General features: G+C 41.0%; 1 protein-coding gene across 1 annotated transcript; it reads left to right on the forward strand.

The window, feature by feature from the left end:
* The first annotated feature begins 261 nt into the window (after positions 1-261).
* On the forward strand, positions 262-21,344 carry susd2 (sushi domain containing 2). The gene is made up of 16 exons (XM_070903779.1): positions 262-287; positions 517-611; positions 956-1,067; positions 1,891-2,039; positions 2,467-2,806; positions 3,484-3,685; positions 5,214-5,299; positions 5,390-5,658; positions 6,291-6,434; positions 7,019-7,171; positions 7,687-7,938; positions 9,017-9,295; positions 9,676-9,852; positions 16,257-16,353; positions 17,488-17,553; positions 20,592-21,344. The coding sequence occupies exons 1-16, from the start codon at positions 262-264 to the stop codon at positions 20,641-20,643; spliced, it is 2,499 nt and encodes an 832-aa protein (XP_070759880.1). The 3' UTR covers positions 20,644-21,344.
* The last annotated feature ends 760 nt before the right edge of the window (positions 21,345-22,104 follow it).

Raw genomic sequence — 22,104 nt, forward strand, 5'->3', positions numbered from 1 at the left:
ACGAATTAAACACAAAACAGGGCCGTTGTTTTTCATTTATTTGACAATCCCCTCCAATTCATTCTGAATCAATTTCCAAGAGGCATGACTGACATGATGTGCACATGCGCGAAATGCCCAGATACCGCAAAGTCTCGCGAGATTGGATCCATCAGCGTGAATAAACAAACAGCCGTTAACGGTTATGTTAAAATCCTGGCTGAAATGACTGAAAGACGAAATTATAAACATGACAGTGTGCGTGTTGTTGTGTGTGGTACCATGGATGATCTTATAATACACCCATGGTTAGTACGCCTGAAGAAAATACACATTTTGAAAACCTACCGACCTACGTTTAATTAACGTCTGTTAATCCATAACTTCATAACTGCCGTTGGAAACTCGTGTAGTTAACGCGAGTTAAGTTTGTTTGCTTTCCGAATGACCTTTGAAACACGGCACAACTCAATACCAGAGTTTCTCCTCAGAGTTTCAAGCAAGCATGATGTAAGACGGACGTGCGCGTTCACGCAGTGTTATTTTGTTCTCTAACATAAACATGAGAGCATATTCGAGAAAGAGCATTTTTCTCTGTGGAATTTTTCTTATTTGCTCATCTAAAACAGCTGGTAAGTCACATTTAAAGGTATTTTAGGGACTACAGATTCATATGAGCTGCCATTCAAAGTTAGATGGGCATTCATATGTCCTCACACTTCTGCACAGAGGAAACATTTTGAATTCTTACAACGTGTTTGCATTGTGTGTTATAACTATATACAACTTTCATAGAATTCAGTGCAATTTATTATTTTGTCGTTATTTAACGATTTTGAGAGAATCAGGTTTCCTTTGTGATAAATAATGAGCTTTTGCTTTTTACAAGGTCAAACATGCAGGGGAAAGTGTGGAGACATACTGGAGGAATGCTCCTGCCGTGCAACCTGTGTGTCTTTGCTGAACTGCTGTGCAGACTACAGTCAGTCCTGTTTCCAGGTGACGCCTCACTCCAGCTCCATGCTGGGTGGAAGAGCTCTCAGGGTCCTCAGTTTGGTCCTTCATCCCGGTGGCCAACTTCTCTGCAGGTTTGTATCTATGAGCACACACAGTGACCTTTGAAGCTCATCATGATGTAAATCTTGCAAAGTGCATGTTTTGCAGTAGATCTTGTTCTGTGACAGCCTACATGTACTATATGATAAAGTATTGATAACTGATATTTGTGTCCAAGTTTTGCATAATGAAAAAAAATATACACATGTTTTATAGTATCTGGAGCATATATATTTATTACTGTGATTTAAAAAACATACAAAATCATCTCTCTGTCAGTGAGGAAGTGTCACAAAACAGGTAAAGGTAGAAATTGTGCCTGACATGAAATTGTGAAACTTTGTAGTTTTGTACTTTGTATTCTGCTCATGCAAGCTCTATGCCTTTATCATGTTCCTGTATTTAAAGCAAATGGAAACAGGCTGTATATATAAAGAAAAAGATGATGCTGCCTTCATTTCCATTATTATTGTCCCCTGATATGTTTCAGTGATTCCCATTTAAAGCTGCAAAGACTTGTTATTATTCAGAGTGTGTTCTTCAATTCAATTCAATTCAATTCAATTCAATTTTATTTGTATTGCGCCAAATCACAACAAAAGTCATCTCATGACACTTTACAAATAGAGCAGGTCTACAGAGACCCAACAGCTCCCACCATGAGCAAGCACTTTGGCGACAGTGGCGAGGAAAAACTTCCTTCTTAAATGCCATGTTGCATGGAAGCACTTAAAATTGTTATTGTGCTGACCATAGAATGCGTTCACAGAAGAGAAGTGGTATTAACAACAGATAGTAGTGTTGTGTAACTAGCCAAAAAACTAAGAAATACAAGTGGGTCTGTTTCTATTTTAGGTTCAAAGGTGAAATTGAACGAGAAGGGTTTATTGATGCTGGAGGCCACGCCCACTGTATCTCTCCTTTGTTGTATGAGACGGGTTGGATACCATTGGCTGTGTCAACAGATGGAAGACATTTTGACACATCTGGAGAGTACTTGTCAGGTATGTTGCTGAAATATAAAAATGAATTTGCAAATACCAGAACCTGTTTGTGTTTTCATTTGTTGGATGTAGACTCCATTATACACCATACTGATTTAGGATCAGTGATCAGAAATGATTTAAAATGCTATTTAAAGAATACCTTTTGTGTATTCAATATTCCAGTTATAGCTTTTAAGATGTTGTTTTTAACAGGATGAAAACTGTGGAAAGATTAAATGACGCAGACACATTTTGCATACTAGTAACTATTCATGCAACTGGATCATAAAGAGTTGTCATTGAACAGCAAAGTGACATTTTTATTGCAGTTATTTTCTCTTGTCTCTTCTTAAGGTTACACGACCTGAAATATTTTTACCTTGGATCACTGTAACTGTGGTTACCTGTGTGTCCCCTTAATATTTTCTGTTTTTCTCTGTGTTAGTACACCCCAGTAAAGCAGACCCTGCCTTTGAGGTCACCCTGATGAATTCAACACAGTGGCAGTACTACGGCGCGCAAAACATGGCGGGACGGCTTAAGATGATGTGGAACAGCTCTTTGGTTGGAGCAGAGAAGGTCAACATAGAGCTGTGGGGTTACAGAGAGTTCAGCAGGGGCCCAGAGGCCTCTCTGCAGGCCGAGCTGAGCTATCTGTACTCTCTCGGCAGGAATCTGCCCAACACTGGTGCCTTCAGCTTCATCCCCGAGCCCTCAAAGGTCCACTCTGACTGGGAGTTGGGGAATATCCGTATCACTGCTAGTTCTAAGTCAGATGGAGCGAGGTATCCATAATACATATCAGGCATATTAGAAATATCTCGGCTTTAATAAAAGTATGCAACATAAGAATACATCTAAAAGAAACGTTTTTGTTTGATAATGGGAAAAACTGTAGATTCATTGTAATGGTGCTAATTTACAGTTGTTACAGAAGGTCAGAAAAAAAGGGTAAAAACTGACAGGGACATGACTTGCAAATGCTTTTAAAGTATATTTAGTGTATATCTATCACGCGTCAGAACATCAGTGTTGTTCACTCATATGATGGAGAGGTGATCTGGGTTTACTCATCAGACCCTCACATGTGCCTGGCTGTAAAACATGAAATCCAACATGCCTTACGATAACATAAAAGTAATTTAATGAGCATGGGTTGGTCAGCCCACAGGCGGAACAATTAGACCAAAATGAATGATCAACATTTTCAACAAACATTTGCTGGTTCCACCTTCTCAAATGTGGCTGATTTTCTCTGTTTTACATATATGCAAATTGAATATTATGACTTTTTCTGCTGTTGGTTGGACAGAACAAAGCAATATCAAAATGTCACCTTGGCCATTAATTGACTGAACGATTTTTAGATTCTAACCCTAGTTTGAACTTTGATTTTAAGTTTATATTTTAGAAAAAAGTATCTCTTTCAAAGTAACTGTGAATGCTAATTGTTTATATGCAGGGATGTACAGGGGCTCTGGAGCAGAGGTCATGTCTTAGCCTGGCACCTGGAGCAGGCTTTCAGAGATGACTCTGCCGCCTGGGCCAAGAGCAAGTGTCTGCAGTGGGATGCCCTGGAAAAGAAGCTACCCAACTTCCTGGAGGAGCTCATTGACTGTCCTTGCACTCTGGCACAGGCCCGAGCTGACACAGGCAGGTTTCATGTGAGTGCACTTCAATGAATCTGGTATTATTTTATTATTTATGTTTAATGTTTTGTTATTGTAGTTTTTGAGTTGAAGAAATAGTCATATTAGTAGCTATAGTAGCAGTAATAAGCGTGGAGGAGACTACAACAACCGCATTTAATTGTGCAATCCTGTATTGTATTGACAATAGAACTGGACCTGAACCTGAATAACTATCAGTATTACTATAATTAGTGTATATAATAACAGAAAAATGTGTTTTACTTAACAAAATTACAAGCCGTAGCTAAAAAAAGGAAGAAAATAGTAATTTCACCAACTGTATTGACTGTCTAAACAAGTCATTTGTTGACGTTTGAATGTGTAAACGTCCCATATTGAAGAAAAGGAGATTTCCATGTCTGTATAAATACTGTGAAAGCATCAAAATGCTCAGTCCACGGAGAAATGCTCACCGCCTGTATTGAGAAACTCTGCCTTTAAATGAGCTGTCAGGACTTCCGTAAGGTTGTGATGTCACAACTATACAGTCATCACACTCAGCCACGCCCCCAGCAGGTCGTCAGCTCCAATCACAGCACACCTACCAAGTACCGGGACGCTCCTCCACCCGCAGTTATTGGACCGCTCTGCTCAGGACGACGCTTCAGGTTTTTGGAGGTTGTTCAGTTTGTCTAAAGCGGCTCGTTTCGGACAGACTGGGAACTGAGGGGCTGCATGAAGGGCCAGGAGAAGATAAATAAGGACTTTTTATAACTGTGAATCATGCAAAGCCACTCTAGTGGAATCCCAGAATAAAATATAGAGGCGAAATGAGCATAATATGGGACCTTTAAAGTTGGTATTCAACAGCAGGCTTTTTCTGCAGGCCATTAATAGCAATGTGCTCTCGCAATTCAGTTGATATTCTGATGGCAGTCAAGGCAAATTAATGCTTTGTCTCTCGACCCTTTATTTAAGACCAAACTTGGTATCTTTGGTATCATGCAGGTTATCCATTGTTGTCCATTATATTAGATTTTCAGGGCCAAGAACTTTTAAAACCGCTCTTCCTGAAGCAATACTTCAATAACACACAAGGACGTTGAAATCTGCAAGAACAATACTGATGCGCTCATCATAGTCAAAGACCATAACAGACAGATAAATCAGAAAAAGTAATTATGTTTTCAAGGTCAAATTTGTATGGCAAATGTTCCAAGGAAATTCCAAAATGACACAGAATTATATCATAAAACGAGTCCCATGGTGATGATTAGTTAGTCTGAGTTTCAGGAGGTAAACAAAAACACTGCATTGTGATGCAGTTGCACTGTACAAATGTCCCTCTAATGTCAGGATTCATTTAGGTTACATGCTTTGTGTTAAATCACAATATGTGATCAGCGTTGAGGGCACTTAGGGGTCTGTTAGTGAGCAGAATTGACACTGATCAAAGTATTGATTCTTGATCTTACATTTTTTTTATTGCCAAATCATATTAAATAATTTAAAACATTTGTTATTTTACTGTGACTGATTTTTATTCACTGTGTTATTTCAGACTGACTATAGTTGTGACATTGAGAGGGGCAGTGTGTGCACTTATCACCCAGGCAGTGTCCACTGCGTCAGAGCAATTCAGGCCAGGTAGGAGTGACGGGAGGACAGATCAAGTTTTTACCTTTTTACAAGTGAGAAGCATCACTTTTTGACATCATTTTCTTCCCACATTTCCAGTCCTACGCATGGATCCGGGCAGCAGTGCTGCTATGACAGCACAGGCGCTCTGGTGCTTACGGGAGACTCGATCGGTGGCAGCACCCCTGACAGGGCTCACGACTGGGGCTCACCTCCATACAGGGAGCCACCACGGGTGCCGGGGTACTCCCACTGGCTTTACGATGTCATGAGTTTCTGCTACTGCTGCCTGTGGTCTGACCACTGCCGCATCTATTTCAGCCATCGGCCCTCTACCGGGTGTCGCAACTACCAGCCCCCAAGAGCTGGTGAGATCATTCCCAAGTCAGATCAGTGTATTTATAAACTGCTTTCAACACATAAGACTGTCACAACATGCTTTTTTTTTCTTATGTCTTACAGTGAAATGGATTTTCTGATTCAAATTTGTTTATTAAGTATAAAACATGCATGTTTAGAGTTTATAATTATTGAGATGATAATGTATGTCATACTAATTTTGGAGAAGATAAGGTTATTATATATTTCTTGACATCAAAAAGTGCATCACAAACTGCAAGAAATAATGTTTGTTACCTGCGTGGCTACACACACACACACACACACACACACACACACACACACACACACACACACACACACTCTACTCAACTTCAAATTAGACATTAGAATAGCAGGTAATACCAGATCAGGTTGCAGGAGAAGTAAATGAAGTACAGACTGCGGCTGAGAGTTAAGATGTGGAAATATATTAGATCATACAATTGACTACCATCTCTCCAGTGGCTATAAACTCATCAGTAAGTTGCATACTGATATTAGAAAACCAATGTTTAGATGAATGAGAGATCAGCGGTGTGCTGTTTGAAATAACTATGTTTGTGCCAAAATGTGTATTTGGTATAAACGCATCAGTGCTTTGTTTCTCGACGCCTCACAGGTGTCGTCCTCGGGGATCCGCATTTCATAACATTCGACGGCCTCAGCTACACTTTCAATGGCAAAGGAGAGTTCTACCTTGTGTCTTCGCCAGACAGAGAGCTGAGTGTTCAGGCCAGAACAGGACAGGTGAAACTTAAGAACGGTGAGTCCACATTTGATATGAAAAGCCCTGGTTGTGTCCCTCTTTCAGCTTAAAGCTTTGTTTGGATAAAACTTGTTCCAGGACTTCTTAAGAGAGACTTATTTTATGATTCAATTTTTTCGTAATCAGCTGCAGGATTGATTGCCTGCTTCTAGAGTTTGCTCAAACATATTGACCATGGTATTTCTTGCTGAATTTTGTTTTTCTTGTTTTGCTTGCACTCTTCTCTTATGAAGCGTTTAAGGCGCCCTCTTATCTTTTACACAGTTCTGAGAGCATGAGTTGTCAGGTCCTTGTGTGAGTGAAACATGCTGGCGCAATAAAATGAAGAATAACAGATGTCAGCTTCAGTGTTTAGAATTTCCTCCAAGCCGTTACACAACAGCCATGGGCCAAGTGACTGTAGATGGCCAGATGTCATTAATATTCTCCATAATATTAGATCTGTGAAATCAAACATCTGGATTATTTGATGTTGCAGAGACTTACGCAGTCAAGAAAAACATTTTTGACTTCAGAGTACTAACTACATGGTAATATAACTACATATCTGTAACTATGTGATGTTTATGTTGACCACCAAGGTACTTTGTCCAACGCTACATGGCTGTCATCAGTGGCTATGAAGGACAAGGCCTCTGATGTCATCGAGGTGCGTCTAGCAGAGGGCCACCTTCAGGTGCTAAGGAACCAAAGGGTCCTTCCCTTCACCGAGCAAAGATGGATGGACCTACACGGTGAGATAACTTAGACACCAGCTGCACATTAGACATCATTAACTTTGATGGCACGAAGTGGCAGCAAGAGATAGAGATAGATTTAAGAACTTCATACCATGTAAAATTGTAATCTGACATTAGTAACACCTTGTCACTCCCCTTTAAATTACTTATGCTCTTACTTTATTTCTGTGTCTGGCAAAGGCTAAGATGGGGGAAGAAAAGCTTTTACTTCATATTTCTCTCAAGTTTTCTCACAGATTTTCCAGCAGCGACCATACCAAAATGAATTTGAGTCATGTTGTTTGAAGAGGATGGGATGCTCTATTTTCTTTTACAACCTTGGTTTATTTGTACAGCTAAAAGTTGCCTAATGTAGCCTTAAAGGCATTGACATCTACTGTAGTGCCCCGTTTTTGGCATACACCATTGTATATTGTAGAACCTGCATGTGTTTTCGGCTTTTTACCATCTTTAATAAAATCAACGAAGGGATGAGGTATTTAAAAATACAAACAATCTCTCTTTTCTAGGAGTATTTGTGTTCGCCCCCAGTCCTCAGAATGTGACAGTGATCTTCCTCTCTGGAGTGGGTGTGGAGGTTCGTGTGCATGAAGGAACCATGGCAGCGACCGTCTTGCTTCCAGCAGAGTTCACCAACCACACTCAGGGTCTCCTCGGCCCAATGAACTCCGACCCATCAGATGACCTGTTGACCCAACTAGGAGAGGTCATCTCCTCAGCCGACGCCACGCCGGAGGACATCTTCACCTTTGGAGCTGGCTGTGAGTGTGACTGTTCAAACATCAATCACATTGATCAATACTGTCAAATCAGTTCTCTAAAGCAGCATGAATATCAAACTTAACTTGAACTTTGTGTAGCGAGCCATGTTGCGAGAGCTGATTAGGGATTGTGCGATTTGTTAATAATTACCAATCACTGTGTCCTTATAAACAACTACCATATTTTTTGGCACGTTTGGCTCAAGCTTTGACAAATGTTTTAAGAGTGCACAGGAAGAACACAAGGCACATGTTTAGAGTTAGCGCAGCTTTAATAGATTACAGCGAGATACCAGGGGCTGTGACCATACGGTGCAAGTGAAACCACATCTCTGGAACACAGTTGGGGCCAGACCGCATACATACATGATAATAACATCTCAGCTGTAATTACAGTACACATCCTTCAAAACCGGCGAGTAGCTGACTTTTCAAGCACTTGACCTTTTGACTGAAATCATTTTGCTTCAGTGTAAGCGCAGCAAAACACACAGTTTAAGCTTGTGGGAACTAATAGATTTATTGTTGCTGATAGAGTGACGTTTCTGAGTGCATCAAAGTCCGCGCCAACAGAAAACCAGGACAGCATGCTTGTGTGTGTCCTGCACTGGTCTGTTCTTATCTTCAAATTATAGCGTGTCTCTTATTCTCTTATTTTTAATTCCATGTTTTAGAAAATAGGTAGTTTGAGCCAAGCCGTCTGATCGGTCAAACATATGCTGCTGTGGTGATAATTCCCATAAATGTGGTTTGCCATGTCTGATCGGTTGCTATGACGACTTGTGGTATCCAAAAAGTTATTAGTCAGTGTCTGTATTTACCCATTCTTACACATGTTTATAATGTTTTCCTACATGTGCTTTGCTTATATTGTATTGGGTAGAAGGTTTCAGATGCTGCATGTGTGTGTAAAAGTTGTAATGCAGTTGAGGATGTTTTCTTGTGTGATTATAGATACTTCTGACATCATAACTACTGTTACTGACTTTGATGTCAGCTGGTTTATGGTCTGTCTGGAACCTGTATTCCTGTCTGTAGTCCATGTCTTAACTCATTGTGTTTTTATTTTTGTCTGCAGGGAATATTCCAAAGAAGTCCTCCCTTTTCACATATGACTCAAAGAACCTTTTGGATACCTACTATTTCCCACCGAGCTACGATCCTGCTTTTGTTCCTGCCTTTTCTCTACCTGAGAGACCTGATGACCCTCTGGTGGCAGACATGTTGACGGTGTGCTTTGGAGAAGGAGCAAAGTTCTGTAAATATGATACCCTGACCACTCAGAGCCTCACAATGGGAAAGGCCACGCTCAGGGCATACCAAAATCACCGGGCCCTAATGGCAGCCCTGGAGCCAGGTACCGTGTGAAACAAGATCAGTCTCTGTCCATTCATTCATTTGCTTTTATACTCACAGGCAAAAACATGGTGAAAACATGGTATTTTTGTCTATTTTGTTGTGTTAATTCCAAAGGGCAACTGTATAATTTGTGGGTGATTACATGTTTATTGTTGCTTGTTCTGTCTTTGAATAAACAATGGCATGCCTGAAAATGCAACAAACAGGGCCCGTTAGAGTTTGTGTGTTTGGTGAGGAATTCATCCATCCTCCTCAGTAACATTGTGCCATACCAAAGCTCAAAGAAAGTTTGAAAGTTATCTATGTTCACACATCTGCAAATCTTTCAAAAACATTCAGTTTTAATATTGGTTTTTGAATGTGTTATTGTTCCTTTAGTGGTGTCTTGTGGGTGGCTTCCCACACCCAGGAATGGGAAGAAGAATGGGACACATTACTTTGAGGGGAACACTCTGAGCTTCACCTGCGGTGAAGGCCACATACTGTACGGTTCAACGGAGCGCACTTGTCTGGATGATGGGACGTGGACAGGGGAGCAACCCTACTGTATAACAGGTTGGTGTCGGGCTTAAAATAAACTCAACTGTAATGTGAACTCGTATCTATGAAGTCTACTGTGAGTATTGCCTGCCCCACAGTGTAAACAATACCTAGAACTCCTGGAAAACTCTTCTTGGTGGTACATTAACTGACCCTTTGACATCAGACCTTTGAGAGTCAGCACTGCATTCATGAGCTGTGTTTAGAAATCAAACCCAGAGGACAACTGGGCACCTAGCATGCATGGATGTTGTGAAAAGGATAATGCGAATTTGATCACATTTGTTTTAACAAAAGTACAAGTTTACATACTCTTAAGTTATTTACTTACTTATCACTAACTAACTCCCCACATGTTTTATATTCAGCATGGCTGGCGGCATCCTCCAGTGAAAACTGAGAGGGAATCTTCTTCTCAGTCTCTTTTAAAGCAAAGATTCAATAGACTCGGCTCTTGGTTACTCATGCAGACCATTAGCTACAAAGCTATAAACTTCTGAACCTGGATTGGCTTGGCTTTCTGTTTGTAAATTGGAAGCACCTGGGTCCTTCTAATGGTTTCATTCATCACCACAACTGTGAACCCTCAGAGTATTGTTGTAGTTGTCGGCTGTCGCCATCAGGTGGCAGTATTTCCCATTAAATTCCCATTGTTATGTTTTTGTGGCAGAGCAGGTAAATGCCTCCTTTTGTGCTAATGTGTAGTGTGAAGCAGGTCGTTCTTTTAGAAAGCCGTAACAATTATTTATTCATACTGCAGTGAGATTGGATGAAATTAGTTCTTTAATCTTAAATCATCATTTAAAAATAAAAGAATAGGTTTCAAGAAATTCAAGGGTTTTGCCTTCATCAACCTTTCAGCTAAGTGAAGTGAGAGGAAGCAGAGAAACGAAGCCACTTGACTTGTGATCCACCTCCGCTTTCATGGCTTCAACCCAGTCCTCCATCCTTTCCTTGTTAGAGCTGCAAACAGAGACTTCCTCTTGATAGTAATCGTGGATGAATAGGCTTCATATGTCAGATTTGGAGGCCCATGCAACAACCAGCTGGGTCACAGCTGGACACAATCGATCCTGACTCCACCATTAGGCAAACATATTAGTTTCATAACTTGGTTATCCAGTTCAGAGCTGTTTAGAAATGTTTCTTTTGTTTTTTCATTTTGCTTATCTCTCACAGTGGCACGCTTTCTGGCTGTCTTAAGATTTCCTCTACCTTGAACAAAAAGCCGTACCTGCTGATTTTCTGGCTTTACTGCAGCGACTAATCAGACAGAAAGTTCAGAGAGTATCCATCCTAGTAAGTGTTCAAGTGATGTGGACATGTCTGGAGATATATATAGTCTCACACACATTCACATGCATGTATAGATAAACACAATCATACAGTGTACACATACATGTTGTACACACACACACACACACACACACACAAAGCTTGGCCTTTTAAGTTACGTGACAATGATCACACTTGCTCCGACACTCTCATTACCCAAATCAGAGATAAAAACTGTCAACATGACCTGAGGTGCTCAATGGCAGGTGTTGCATGAGCTGTTACCTACGCCATTCAAATGTGACCTCTAGCCATGTAAACAATGCTAAATACAGACCGAGCAGGAGACACCCAAACGGATCTCTCCTCCTCCCCTTATATGAATCACTGCAGCATGATGTGTAGGCTGAACAGCCAGAGAATTGTAGTCATAGTTAAGATGAAAACGGTGTTCTGCTGAACAACAAACGGCACAGCACCCAGTTTGTCTTCTTCTCTGAGTCACTTTAATGAGCCGCTGTTGAATTGGCGCCTGTCAGCAGAGGTGAAGTTCCTTCCATCAAATGTGAACCTCTGTATGAATATCTCCCGTCACTAAAAGCCCCACCTGTTTGAGATGGATTATAGCCTGCTGCCGTACTTGTCAATGTGCTTTTTAACCGCTTTAGACGAGGGTGTGGTGTGTTGCGCTGATCAATGTTAATATCTTCGGCTGGAAAGACGAGAGTGTTGGAGAGGTGAGGGTGGGGTTTGGATAAAAAGTCCTTGGAGTGTTTTTGATCTAAGCACAAACAGGGCCATGGGAGACTTGAGAAGTATAAGGTTATAGAGTTTACTAGCTACGGCTGCGCCTTGTCACGGTCTTCTGAAAAACAATAGCCCTGGTTGAGTATCAGATGCATACCAATAACAGGATCACCCCACCTTGATAGCATTGTAATATTAATAGAGTTCCTTGCACAGAGGAGAAGAAAGTGATTAAAGGAAAGGTGACAGCTGCCAGAGAGGGATAGAGCGATTTTCACAGGAAAAAGTGACGTGGGTTGCAAGACAAAGCCTCACTCAATTTTCTGCCTGTAGTTCTCCTCTCAGATTCCCCTGAGATAGTGCAGCCTTGAGCTGAGAGAGAGACAGAAGTGGCTGGTAAATGCAGGTTTCGTAGACGACGGAAGTTGTTGAAATGCCAACCGAGGGCTTCTTGAGACTTATAAACCAGTCACGTTGCTCACACTTCACTGTCTTCATGTGGCCATTTCTGTCAATCCAATGGAAAGGTCCTCCAAACAGGCTTTCTCACCTCTCTGTCGCGCCTTAATTTCCACTTCCTGTCGCTTTCCTTATTTCTTATTCTGTCTTTCATTACAAGTTGCCTCTTGCACTGATGTCATGGAGGTGCTTAGTTTATTGTAGTGAGGATGTTGTGTTTAAATAGGAGAGACAATTTTAGAAATATATACAAGTCCATCTCAAACTTAAAGAAAATAAAAGCATGTAGCAACATCCCCTTTCTACAAGGAAAGGAAAGGTTTGATGGATATTCGTAGCTCTAATGTCCACTGGACGCTACGTGTTGTGTTCTGTCTTTGCCGTGACCGGTCCCGGCTCATGTGTGGCTCTTTTCTCCACGCTGATATTTTTATTTTTATGGAGATTGTCTTTCAGGGGTATCACTTGTGAAGTTTGAACAAAAAAAACCCTGAAACAAAACTACACAAACATCTGTTGAGGAACATACCGCTTGAAGACACTAATGATCATTGACCAAGTCATGTCCAAGCCGTTTCCCACATTCTGGGAATGGATTCATTTTAGGAAACTGCACCAATACCTATGACAGACAGCAGCTACTTATTATCTCGACGATGGTCTCATTTTTTTTCAGTAATTATAGCAATTTCTCAGAATTCATCTTTCTGTGTTATACAGCACTGATTCCCAGCCAGCAGTACGTGTACCCCAAGGGTTGCTTCTGCAGCTACTGGGTTAAGGAAAAGACTGGAAAGACTGTGGAGTATCTCAGCTAACTTGACAAACATTGAAATTATGACTTGTTAAAAATACATATCATACATACATAATACGTTTGTTTTTAGGAGGAAAATAAACACACAAGTAGGATTACACATTGGTGTGAGGCTGATCGTTAGTACTCACGTATATGATATGTTAGATATAGATTTGATGTGAGTGTGAAATTAAAAATGGACTTATTGACTTGTTTGATTAAGACTTAAAATTAATGATTTTATTAAAATATTTGATAAAAACGTACATACACCCTTGGCCTCAAGGTCCCAGACCAAAAGAAAGGTTAGCTGTTGAAGCTGAGTCTATTATTTGGACAGCTTTATCTTCCAGAGCTGCTGCTGCTGCTGCTGTGTGTAGACTTCATAAACTCCTGTGGGTATGAATCTCTGACAAAGGATGGAGTCAAAAAATTTTAAAGACAAGAAATGTTTTAGTTGGCTACTACTTGGCTCTGTGTGTTTTGAGTGTGTTTATGCATCGGGGTGCTTGTTAAGTTTGCACATGGAACATTTGATATCTGAAGTTTACCGTCTGACAGATTCCAGGAATACTTCCACCCATCACATTAAGTCAGTCAGGGTGAGATACACATATCAGATGACAACAGTAGCACAGTACAGAGACACACACTGTTACCAGGGAGGAAAAAAAAATCAACAGAATTATTTTAAGATGATATCAGCTCTGTCCAAAAAACTCATCTCTATCTTAAGAAATGCTTTATGTGATAAGAGTGTAGCTCAGGGCTGTACGGACGTGGTCGGGTTATGAAAACAGTCTTGGGTTTCTGATTGGTATCGTCTGTTTGCAATTTCTTTGTGAGATAAACGCTGGGAAAGGGTTTGAGCGATGCTACGTTTTTGAGTTTGAATTTGTAACAAATTGTCAAACTTACATGCAAAATATAATAACTTTCATCTGTTTGCATCCAAGTACAGATGATAGAGATGGGTGATATGCACCACCATCTTTGAAATGTATAGAAAACACCTTTTTCTCTTAGTAATGAGATAACTTTGGGGTTTTGCCTGCAGAAAAAGGTGAATGTTAACACTGATTGACTGCCAGTCCTCCACATGCTCCCAGTACAATTATACTCTGGGCAGCTCGTCGTACTGATGCCGTAGACTTCCGCATCCAGCAGTTTGACGCCAGAGCTGCTGCATCCAAGGCCTGGCCATGTGTAGCGAAACTGATTGGTTTAAAAACTTCAGGGAATATTGGTACATGTGGGTGTGTATTTCACTGTGCCTCTGCATGCATGTGTGTGTGTTTGTGTTTTGATGTTCCAAGGTTGATGATATTTTAAAGGAGCAGCACCTACCTGACAAACATCTACCACACTTGACGTACTGTATGTTCGTGCATTCGTGCGTTAGAGCATGACGGTACGTCATAACGTCTGTATACTCTACTGCCTTTAAAAAAAAGCTCCTGGCTCAGTATACTGTATGAGTAGTCAAATAGTTTCATAAACAGTTCACTGAAGTTGCCAAGACCCCAAGGAAAATTTCAGATGTTAATTTGATCAAAATATTACCTAAGCAAGTGCAAACAATGTGAAGGCAACTGCTGGGAAAATCCAGCAAATGGAGTCTGTATCAGACCATCCAGCATTGTGCTCATTATGTGTGTTCGAAGCCAATGTATCATTTTTGTTTTGTTTGATCCCCTTGGTAATTATAACAACTGATTCATGCTGTTGCTCATATACTGGCTGAACACAATGGGCTTTTGTTGGGTGGCTGTGCTTGACCTGCATGTAAAATCTAAATAGGGAAGAGGACGGCAACACCTCGTACATTTTTAAATTCATATGAATGTAAAATAGGCTCATAGGCCGATCACAGTTGCAATGATTGGTTATTGATTGATGTATGTATTGAATTAGGTGCTGTGGATAAATGATCAATAAATTAAATACCTGGGAATGTAAGTTTTTGGTCAATTCAGCAAAATAAATATCTGACCAATCAGGGTATTCAGCACATTAATGCAAAAATCCTATTGAAATGTAATTTTGTTATAAAACAGTCCTGCTCAATAATTTGTAACAGTACCCAAAATGGCTAATACAGTCAGATATATTAAAGGGATAGCTACCTTGGCACTAGCCTGGTTTCAAACCTCTGAATCCCCCCTCCCCCACATCTCAGATTCAAATAGGTCTGGTGTTGAGCTCACTGGCAACTGTTTCGGCAAGATGGAACAAATATGTCACCTCCGAATAAGTCAGCTTGGAACAACTTGATCAATCTGAAAAACGTGACATTGACTGCTCCAAGTGATCAGTACCACAACCCCCTCCAACAAAAACATTGCGAACACGGGCACGTTAGCTTGAACAAATGAAATGGCTTTGCAGTCTGATTATCAGGCTGTTTTCGGCACAAACAGTGTGGCAAAATCTGACAAATGTATTGTGTTTAATATCATAATGCGCAACTTGAATGTCAAAATGTATTAGTAGCTGTAATATCTTTGTAGTTGTCATTAGACTTTTGTCCGCTTGGATTTGTTCGTCATCTGATATTCCACAGATACTCTGGAATAGATGTAAATGTTGGCTAAATATGTAACAAATGGACAAGAAGAGATTAGATTAGATTAAATTGCCATCAACTATTAGTGAAGCTGACATTATTTAATAATCATGTACATTTACAGTTCACTGCTATTGTTCCTGTTAACATTTCCTGTCATCGACCTCCTGCACTATGGCTGCCATGTTCACAGAAAACCCTCAGTTGGTCTAGCAAGTTTTTTGTCCCTTAATCCTTTATTTACCCAGATAAAACAGACTGAACACACACGGTAAATTTCAGCCACACCTAGCGACATGCTCAGACTGTTACACCCATCCTTACCTGGAAGCTTCAACCACAGTCCTCTACTGTTGTCTACTGAACAGCTCCACTGGGTGCCTTGCTCAAAGGAACTGTGACTGTTGATTGATCTTTCCTCTTGCTATTTCTTCTTAACATCAATGCTTCCCTGCTTGCCTTTTGACTTTGTATTGATCCAGATATGAAAAGCTGTGCAGGAAGGATAGATTGTTTAGAAGGATCAATGACTGATAGCGGTGACTAACTCTGTGTTGGTATGATTTTTCACAGATGATAACTTGGGGTTTGTACTTGGCGCTGTTGGTTCCCTCTCAGCACTGGTCACGATGGGAGTAATGGTCAAACTGCACAACCGTAAACAAGACAGGTGGGTTAAGATTGGTTCACTTCACAGAAAAATCAATTCCTCTGTTCCACTTGTGCTACGAAGTGCTAAGTAGGAAACAAGAAATATAAAAGAAGCAAATATTAAATCAGTGTTAGGGCTTAAAATGCCCTCTTCAGCAGTTTCAGTTGTCTTTTACACTCGATCGCTGCTGCAGGTTGATTCTTTCTCTTAATTTAAAAAAAAAATCATAATCAGTTTTTTTCACCCAGCTGATACTGTAAATATTATTTCAACACTTACGATATGAATATTGTTTTATTTCCTCCCCTCTTTCCAAGTTCCTGGTAAGCTGAGAAGTTTGATGTAGGTATGCAACAAGCCAAGATATTACCCAACAGATGGGTAATATAATAATGGTCATACAGTTTCAGGTGGTATCATAATTGCAGAAAACTGATAATATTTTACTATTTCATCTAATTGTAAGATTAGTTAAAGTTGTAATGCTTGAGATTTCAGTCCGGGTTGATTTAGCAACACCCGTGGTTACCATGGTGACAGCAATAACACAAGTCCCAGAGCAAACTCTCCTCGAGCAGCTACTCTGTCAGAAATACAACAGAGGAGCAACTGGTGTATCTGATTACAGTGCAGACAAACGTAAAGAGGACAGTAAGTTATCGTTCTGTTTCCATCACGCCATGAGCCATCGCGATTTGATTTCATGCTGCACACGGTGCAAATAGTTTTCCACACAACAGCAGGGCACAGTAAAAGGAGGTGGTTACCTTGCTGGGAAGTTGGAGGTGTGCAGCCTGTCGCCTGCAGCTCTTCATCTAACAACTCGTTGTGGCTGGCTCCAAAAATGATCTTTTATGATCGTATTGTTTTGTAAACAAATGTTTTTGATGAACGAAAGTGGTTAGCACGTACATTGCGTTTCCTGTGACTGCTTCATGATGAAAGCTACCCTGAGTTTTGCCAGTTGAATGCTTTTAATGTAAAGCTGCAGCAGGAAATGTTGTGTTTGCATTAGCAGCACAACCAGCAATACGGTTACTATAGAGCACAGTAAGCAGTGAGGCTGATATCAGAGAGATGCAATGACAAACCATAACACTGAATTACATATACATGCATTGTTTCTTGTGAATTCCTTGTGCGTGTGTGAAGGCAATATAAACACTGCATGGGAATGGCAGACTCCGCCACTAACAAGGAAAACTGCTATATAGACAGGTAATTACAGAATGTAGATTTTATGAATATCTCAAGGATTATAACTTACATGTGAGAGTAAAGCCGGTTTGTAGAATCAAACTAGGGTCTCCGCTGGTCAGACGAACAAACTGACTTAATGACACAAATAATGGCTTGTTTTTTGATCGGTAGGCCTCCAGCCATAGCCACCCATATATCTTTTATTCTGTCTTTGAATACATAGATTATATGTTGGAAATAGGAGGCACTTATCTTGAATACCAGTACATAGCTAGAGGTCTTCTTCTCCTCCCATTTCCTCCTAATAGTCAAAACCTTTTTGCTGCGCCAACAAAGACACAAAAACACAAAAGCAATGAATCCCACCTGCCTGTTTGATATCCAACATGTCCCTGCCTCCTGGCGGGTTACTCATAACATTTCTTTCTGATCTGATCAAACCAAATAAACCCATACACCCTGTGGGATCATACTTATGACTGCAGTCCAGAGAAACGAGAGCTAACAGTATCGCTAGCTCCTGGGCGTATACAAGCAAATTAAAGGCCTGTTTTATGGGCTCATAGACTTCATTTGGGCTTTCCCCCACCATAACTCTAGCAGGGGAAGAAAAAAGATGGATGTCAGGAGTCAAGAGCCACCTCCCACTCCCAGCAGCACTTAGGGCAGGAGGGCGATGAAACTGCTATGTTTTCAAGTCATGAGGGCAAGGAGCAAGCACACCTGCCCACTCTTGAAGCCTTGATCATGGGAGGCCAGGTGTAAAATGAGACGAAGAGTGTCAAAAGGTCTGCAGATGTGAGGGAGGTGATCTCACACACACACACGACATGCTAGTACACATGCTAGTATAGGAGACCCTGGACACACACAGCCAGGAAACATACTGTGCGTACAGAAGCCTAAATGCGTAAAGGGAAATCTTATACATTCCTTGAATGTGAGCGGCCACACTGACATGACATGCATGAACACACACACACATGCATACACCCCTACCAACAAGCTCAGGCACATTGATTCCTCTCAACATCAGAAGCGTAGCAGGATGGAAGTAGCAGGGGTCTTACTGTATTTCAGATCATGTCTGGGTTGCGTGTCTGGAGGAAAGAAGCAGTGATACTACACAACTCAGTGTGTGTGTGTGTGTGTGTGTGTGTGTGTGTGTGTGTGTGTGTGTGTGTGTGTGTGTGTGTGTGTGTGTGTGTGTGTGTGTGTGCGACAGGTAGATGGTGAAGGCCTCCTGTGCCTCAGTTCCCTGTGTCTCAGCCTTGCATGGGTACTTTCCACATCTAGGGTTACTCAGCAGGTTTCAACAGGTCTGCTGGCAGCTCACCACAGGAGTAAGAAAGTCATTACGCCATAAGATGTGAGTCTGTTTGTGTGTGTGTACCACCATGTCTACTCCACTACTGCTATATGACACATCAAAAAGGTAGAGGGGGGCTTTGTCTGAACCTGGCAAGGGGTTCAAAATAGATCGAAGGAGTGAGGGAGGAAGCGCATTCAGCAAAGTGAGGTAAAAAAAAACTGTCTCAACACCAAATGCCAGGAAATTCTTCTTATCTCACTTGTGTCTATCATTACGTTGATTGATACATTGATGGTGATCTCTGAGTAAAATTAAATTCTGCCCCTTTTAGCGTGTTTTTAGCTGTTTGCTTCACATGTGAATTATTATAGCCAAAAGCCCCATTTGGAAATTACAAGGGGAGGTGGGTAATAAAAATGGTTCCCCTCCTCCTTTGTTAGAAAAGTTGTTGTTACTGACGGCATTTTAGCTACCGGCTGATATGCTGCAGGCAAACCATGTGACCTTCATCATCGGCATGCTAATATTATATTTAATATTAGTATTATTTACCGGTAGATATTTAGCTGTAATTTGATTAATAGCGCATACTTAAATGCCTGATTCTGGATGTCGATCAGTTTGGTAGACCAGCAAAGACAGAATCACCTGTAATATGACATTACAACAGCGTATTCGATGAACTTCTTAGTCTGGTAAAGTTTATCTTTACTTTTACCTCCATTGTGCGAGTCGACTGGTAACGAGTGATCTATCAGGTTAGCAAAATGTATGTATGTATCTCTATGTATAGACCAGCGCAGGTAATATTGAAACCCACCTCCCCTAGAGAAATAAATCCCACCCAAATGGGGGTTAAAGGATAATTTCACGACCCAGATGTACACTGAAACGGTGTTTGCTTGCTGTAAAGATTCCTTCTACTATAAAAGCTGTAACTTTGGAAGATAATTGATTTGACAAGCTCTTCATATTAGCTTCAGCTGAACTTCGATGTACAGAAGAACTCTTTTAATGTACAGACTGTGTGGGGAGGGCTGTACTGTTTTAAGACAGACCTTTAAGGAGCCTGCACAATATCAAAATGTAGAAAGAGACATTTCTGATGCGATACAGATTGAGTAAAGCGCAATGTGGATGGAGGATGTTTTAATCAAACAGCTATTGAGCAGATACTTCTAGCAACACGTGTCTCCTCGTGGTTGCTGCTTGATCAAGTTCCAAGGATGATCCCTCTGAGCCGGTTAATCTTCACTGTAAAGTAATGGATATAATGTCAAAAACCAACTAATGCGTTACTAGTTCAAATACCATGGGAGGGCTTAGTGCATTTGCCCTTCAACATTTATGTCCCTGTTTTGCAAGTGTCCCTAATGAGCAACTAAGTTTTATATGCGCCATTAATAAAACAGCATTAATAAGAGCAATAAAGTGCTGTTATTAAGAACCAAGTTGAAAATGATCCCTGCCCCGATGCAAGGTCACCAGACAATTTTCCTGCCGTCACTTTTGATTAAACAAGTGTTCCCCATTACTTCACATATCCAACTCCCATGGAACAGCAGGGCACGCTGTCTGGATGGCTGTGAGGTGAGAATAATCATCTTCGAAATAAGGACACACCTAGGTAGAAGTGGTGGTGTAAAAACGTGTGTCTTATTATTATTAGTTGGTTGTTTTTTTAATGTTAATTCTTCTAATTATTAAGTTGTTTCAGTGACTCTTCTTTCATTTGTATTTTCAGAGAGAGAAAACAGAAACCGGACCAGATGGTGACCCAAGAACTAACTTGCTAAACCATCAAAGTCCTTCCAGAATATGGATCACACCACTCCACACTGAAACCTTCATCTCTGTGTCATATGGCAACACATATGTTTAGAGCTGAGCGTTTGGAAGTCACACGAGGTTCTTTAGGACGATGATCTTCTCTTGACCTCTTGGCCTTATCAGGAAAACCTCAGGCACTAGTTAGGCTTTCAGCGTGTTGTTTGGCCCCATGTTTTTACCTCTCGTTTAGTTTGGAAAACCTCCAGGTCGTGGTAAATGGCGCATGGGGTGAAGATTGAGGGTATTGAAGTGAAGGAAAAATGCCATGATTGTTTTTATATTCCCGTTTTGCATGGCTGAACGTCCGATCTTCGCTAGGGAGAGAATTGTATAAATACTACATGAAGATATCATCATTACAGTCAACACTCCCTTCTCCTGTTCAGTTTAAAATGGGACCAGATGTGTTCATACTGATGTCAAATGGGAAGCGAACCTGATCATTTTTCGGTTGAAGGATTTTGAACTCATATGCAGCCTTTGTGTGGGCCCACAGCCTTCCGTCAAAGGAAGGGTTTTGCTGAGTGACTGAGCCAGAAAAATCCACAAATGTTACTTAAAGGTCACCCTCTTGCACTATATCAACACTTCTTTTCTTTTTCTTTGTACTGTTACACATCTGTGTCTGAATACACTGATTGATTTAATGCATCTATAAATGTTTCAATTAAAAATCAATGAACGAATCAAATGATTGCAGAGTTAAGATCCTGCATAGTTTTGTCTGTTTATCTCGTGTGTGTGTGTGTGTGTGTGTGTGTGTGTGTGTGTGTGTGTGTGTGTGTGTGTGTGCACTACAGTTTGAGCTGAGAAATAAAGAATCACCCCCTCTTCAAGCCAGCAGGCATGCAGCGTCTGGCACAGCCACATGTCGGACAGACCGTCATCTCATGTTACCCCGCGGTCTTCTCCTCTGCTTTGAACCTGACTCACTTCTCCTTTTCCAAAACAAAGCCTTTGGGGGGTAAAAGGAAACAGAGTGACAGGGTCCCGTGTGGCTGATCCCTGGGAGTGATAGGTGGGGGTCCAGCTGGGGAAGAAGAAGGGTTCTTGTTGGAGACTAATTGAAATAACCTGGGCTGCTGGACATGGAAGGCTTTGAAGTTTTTTGCCGCATGTGAACACTGTTTCCTAACTAGCAGTTGTGCAATGCGCTATCCATTACCAGCTCCTGCAGACAGAGTGTTGTTGCTGCTCTGTCTTGCCTCAGGGACTCTTGGGACCCTATTGTTTTTCTCATAAAAACGCATTAATGTCCTTTACGAGCATAAATAAGTACACATGCACCCACTTCACATGTGTGGTTACCTGATAATAAAAAAGGTCCTGATACCCTCACAAAGGAGAAGTAAGCCTCTCTGTGTGCTGCTGTCTGAGGTCTTTCCACAGTATCGGCTCAGATTTGACTCACTCACTGTATAATCTCC

The sequence above is a fragment of the Enoplosus armatus genome, chromosome 4, assembly GCF_043641665.1.
Source record: "Enoplosus armatus isolate fEnoArm2 chromosome 4, fEnoArm2.hap1, whole genome shotgun sequence".
Lineage (NCBI taxonomy): Eukaryota > Metazoa > Chordata > Actinopteri > Centrarchiformes > Enoplosidae > Enoplosus > Enoplosus armatus.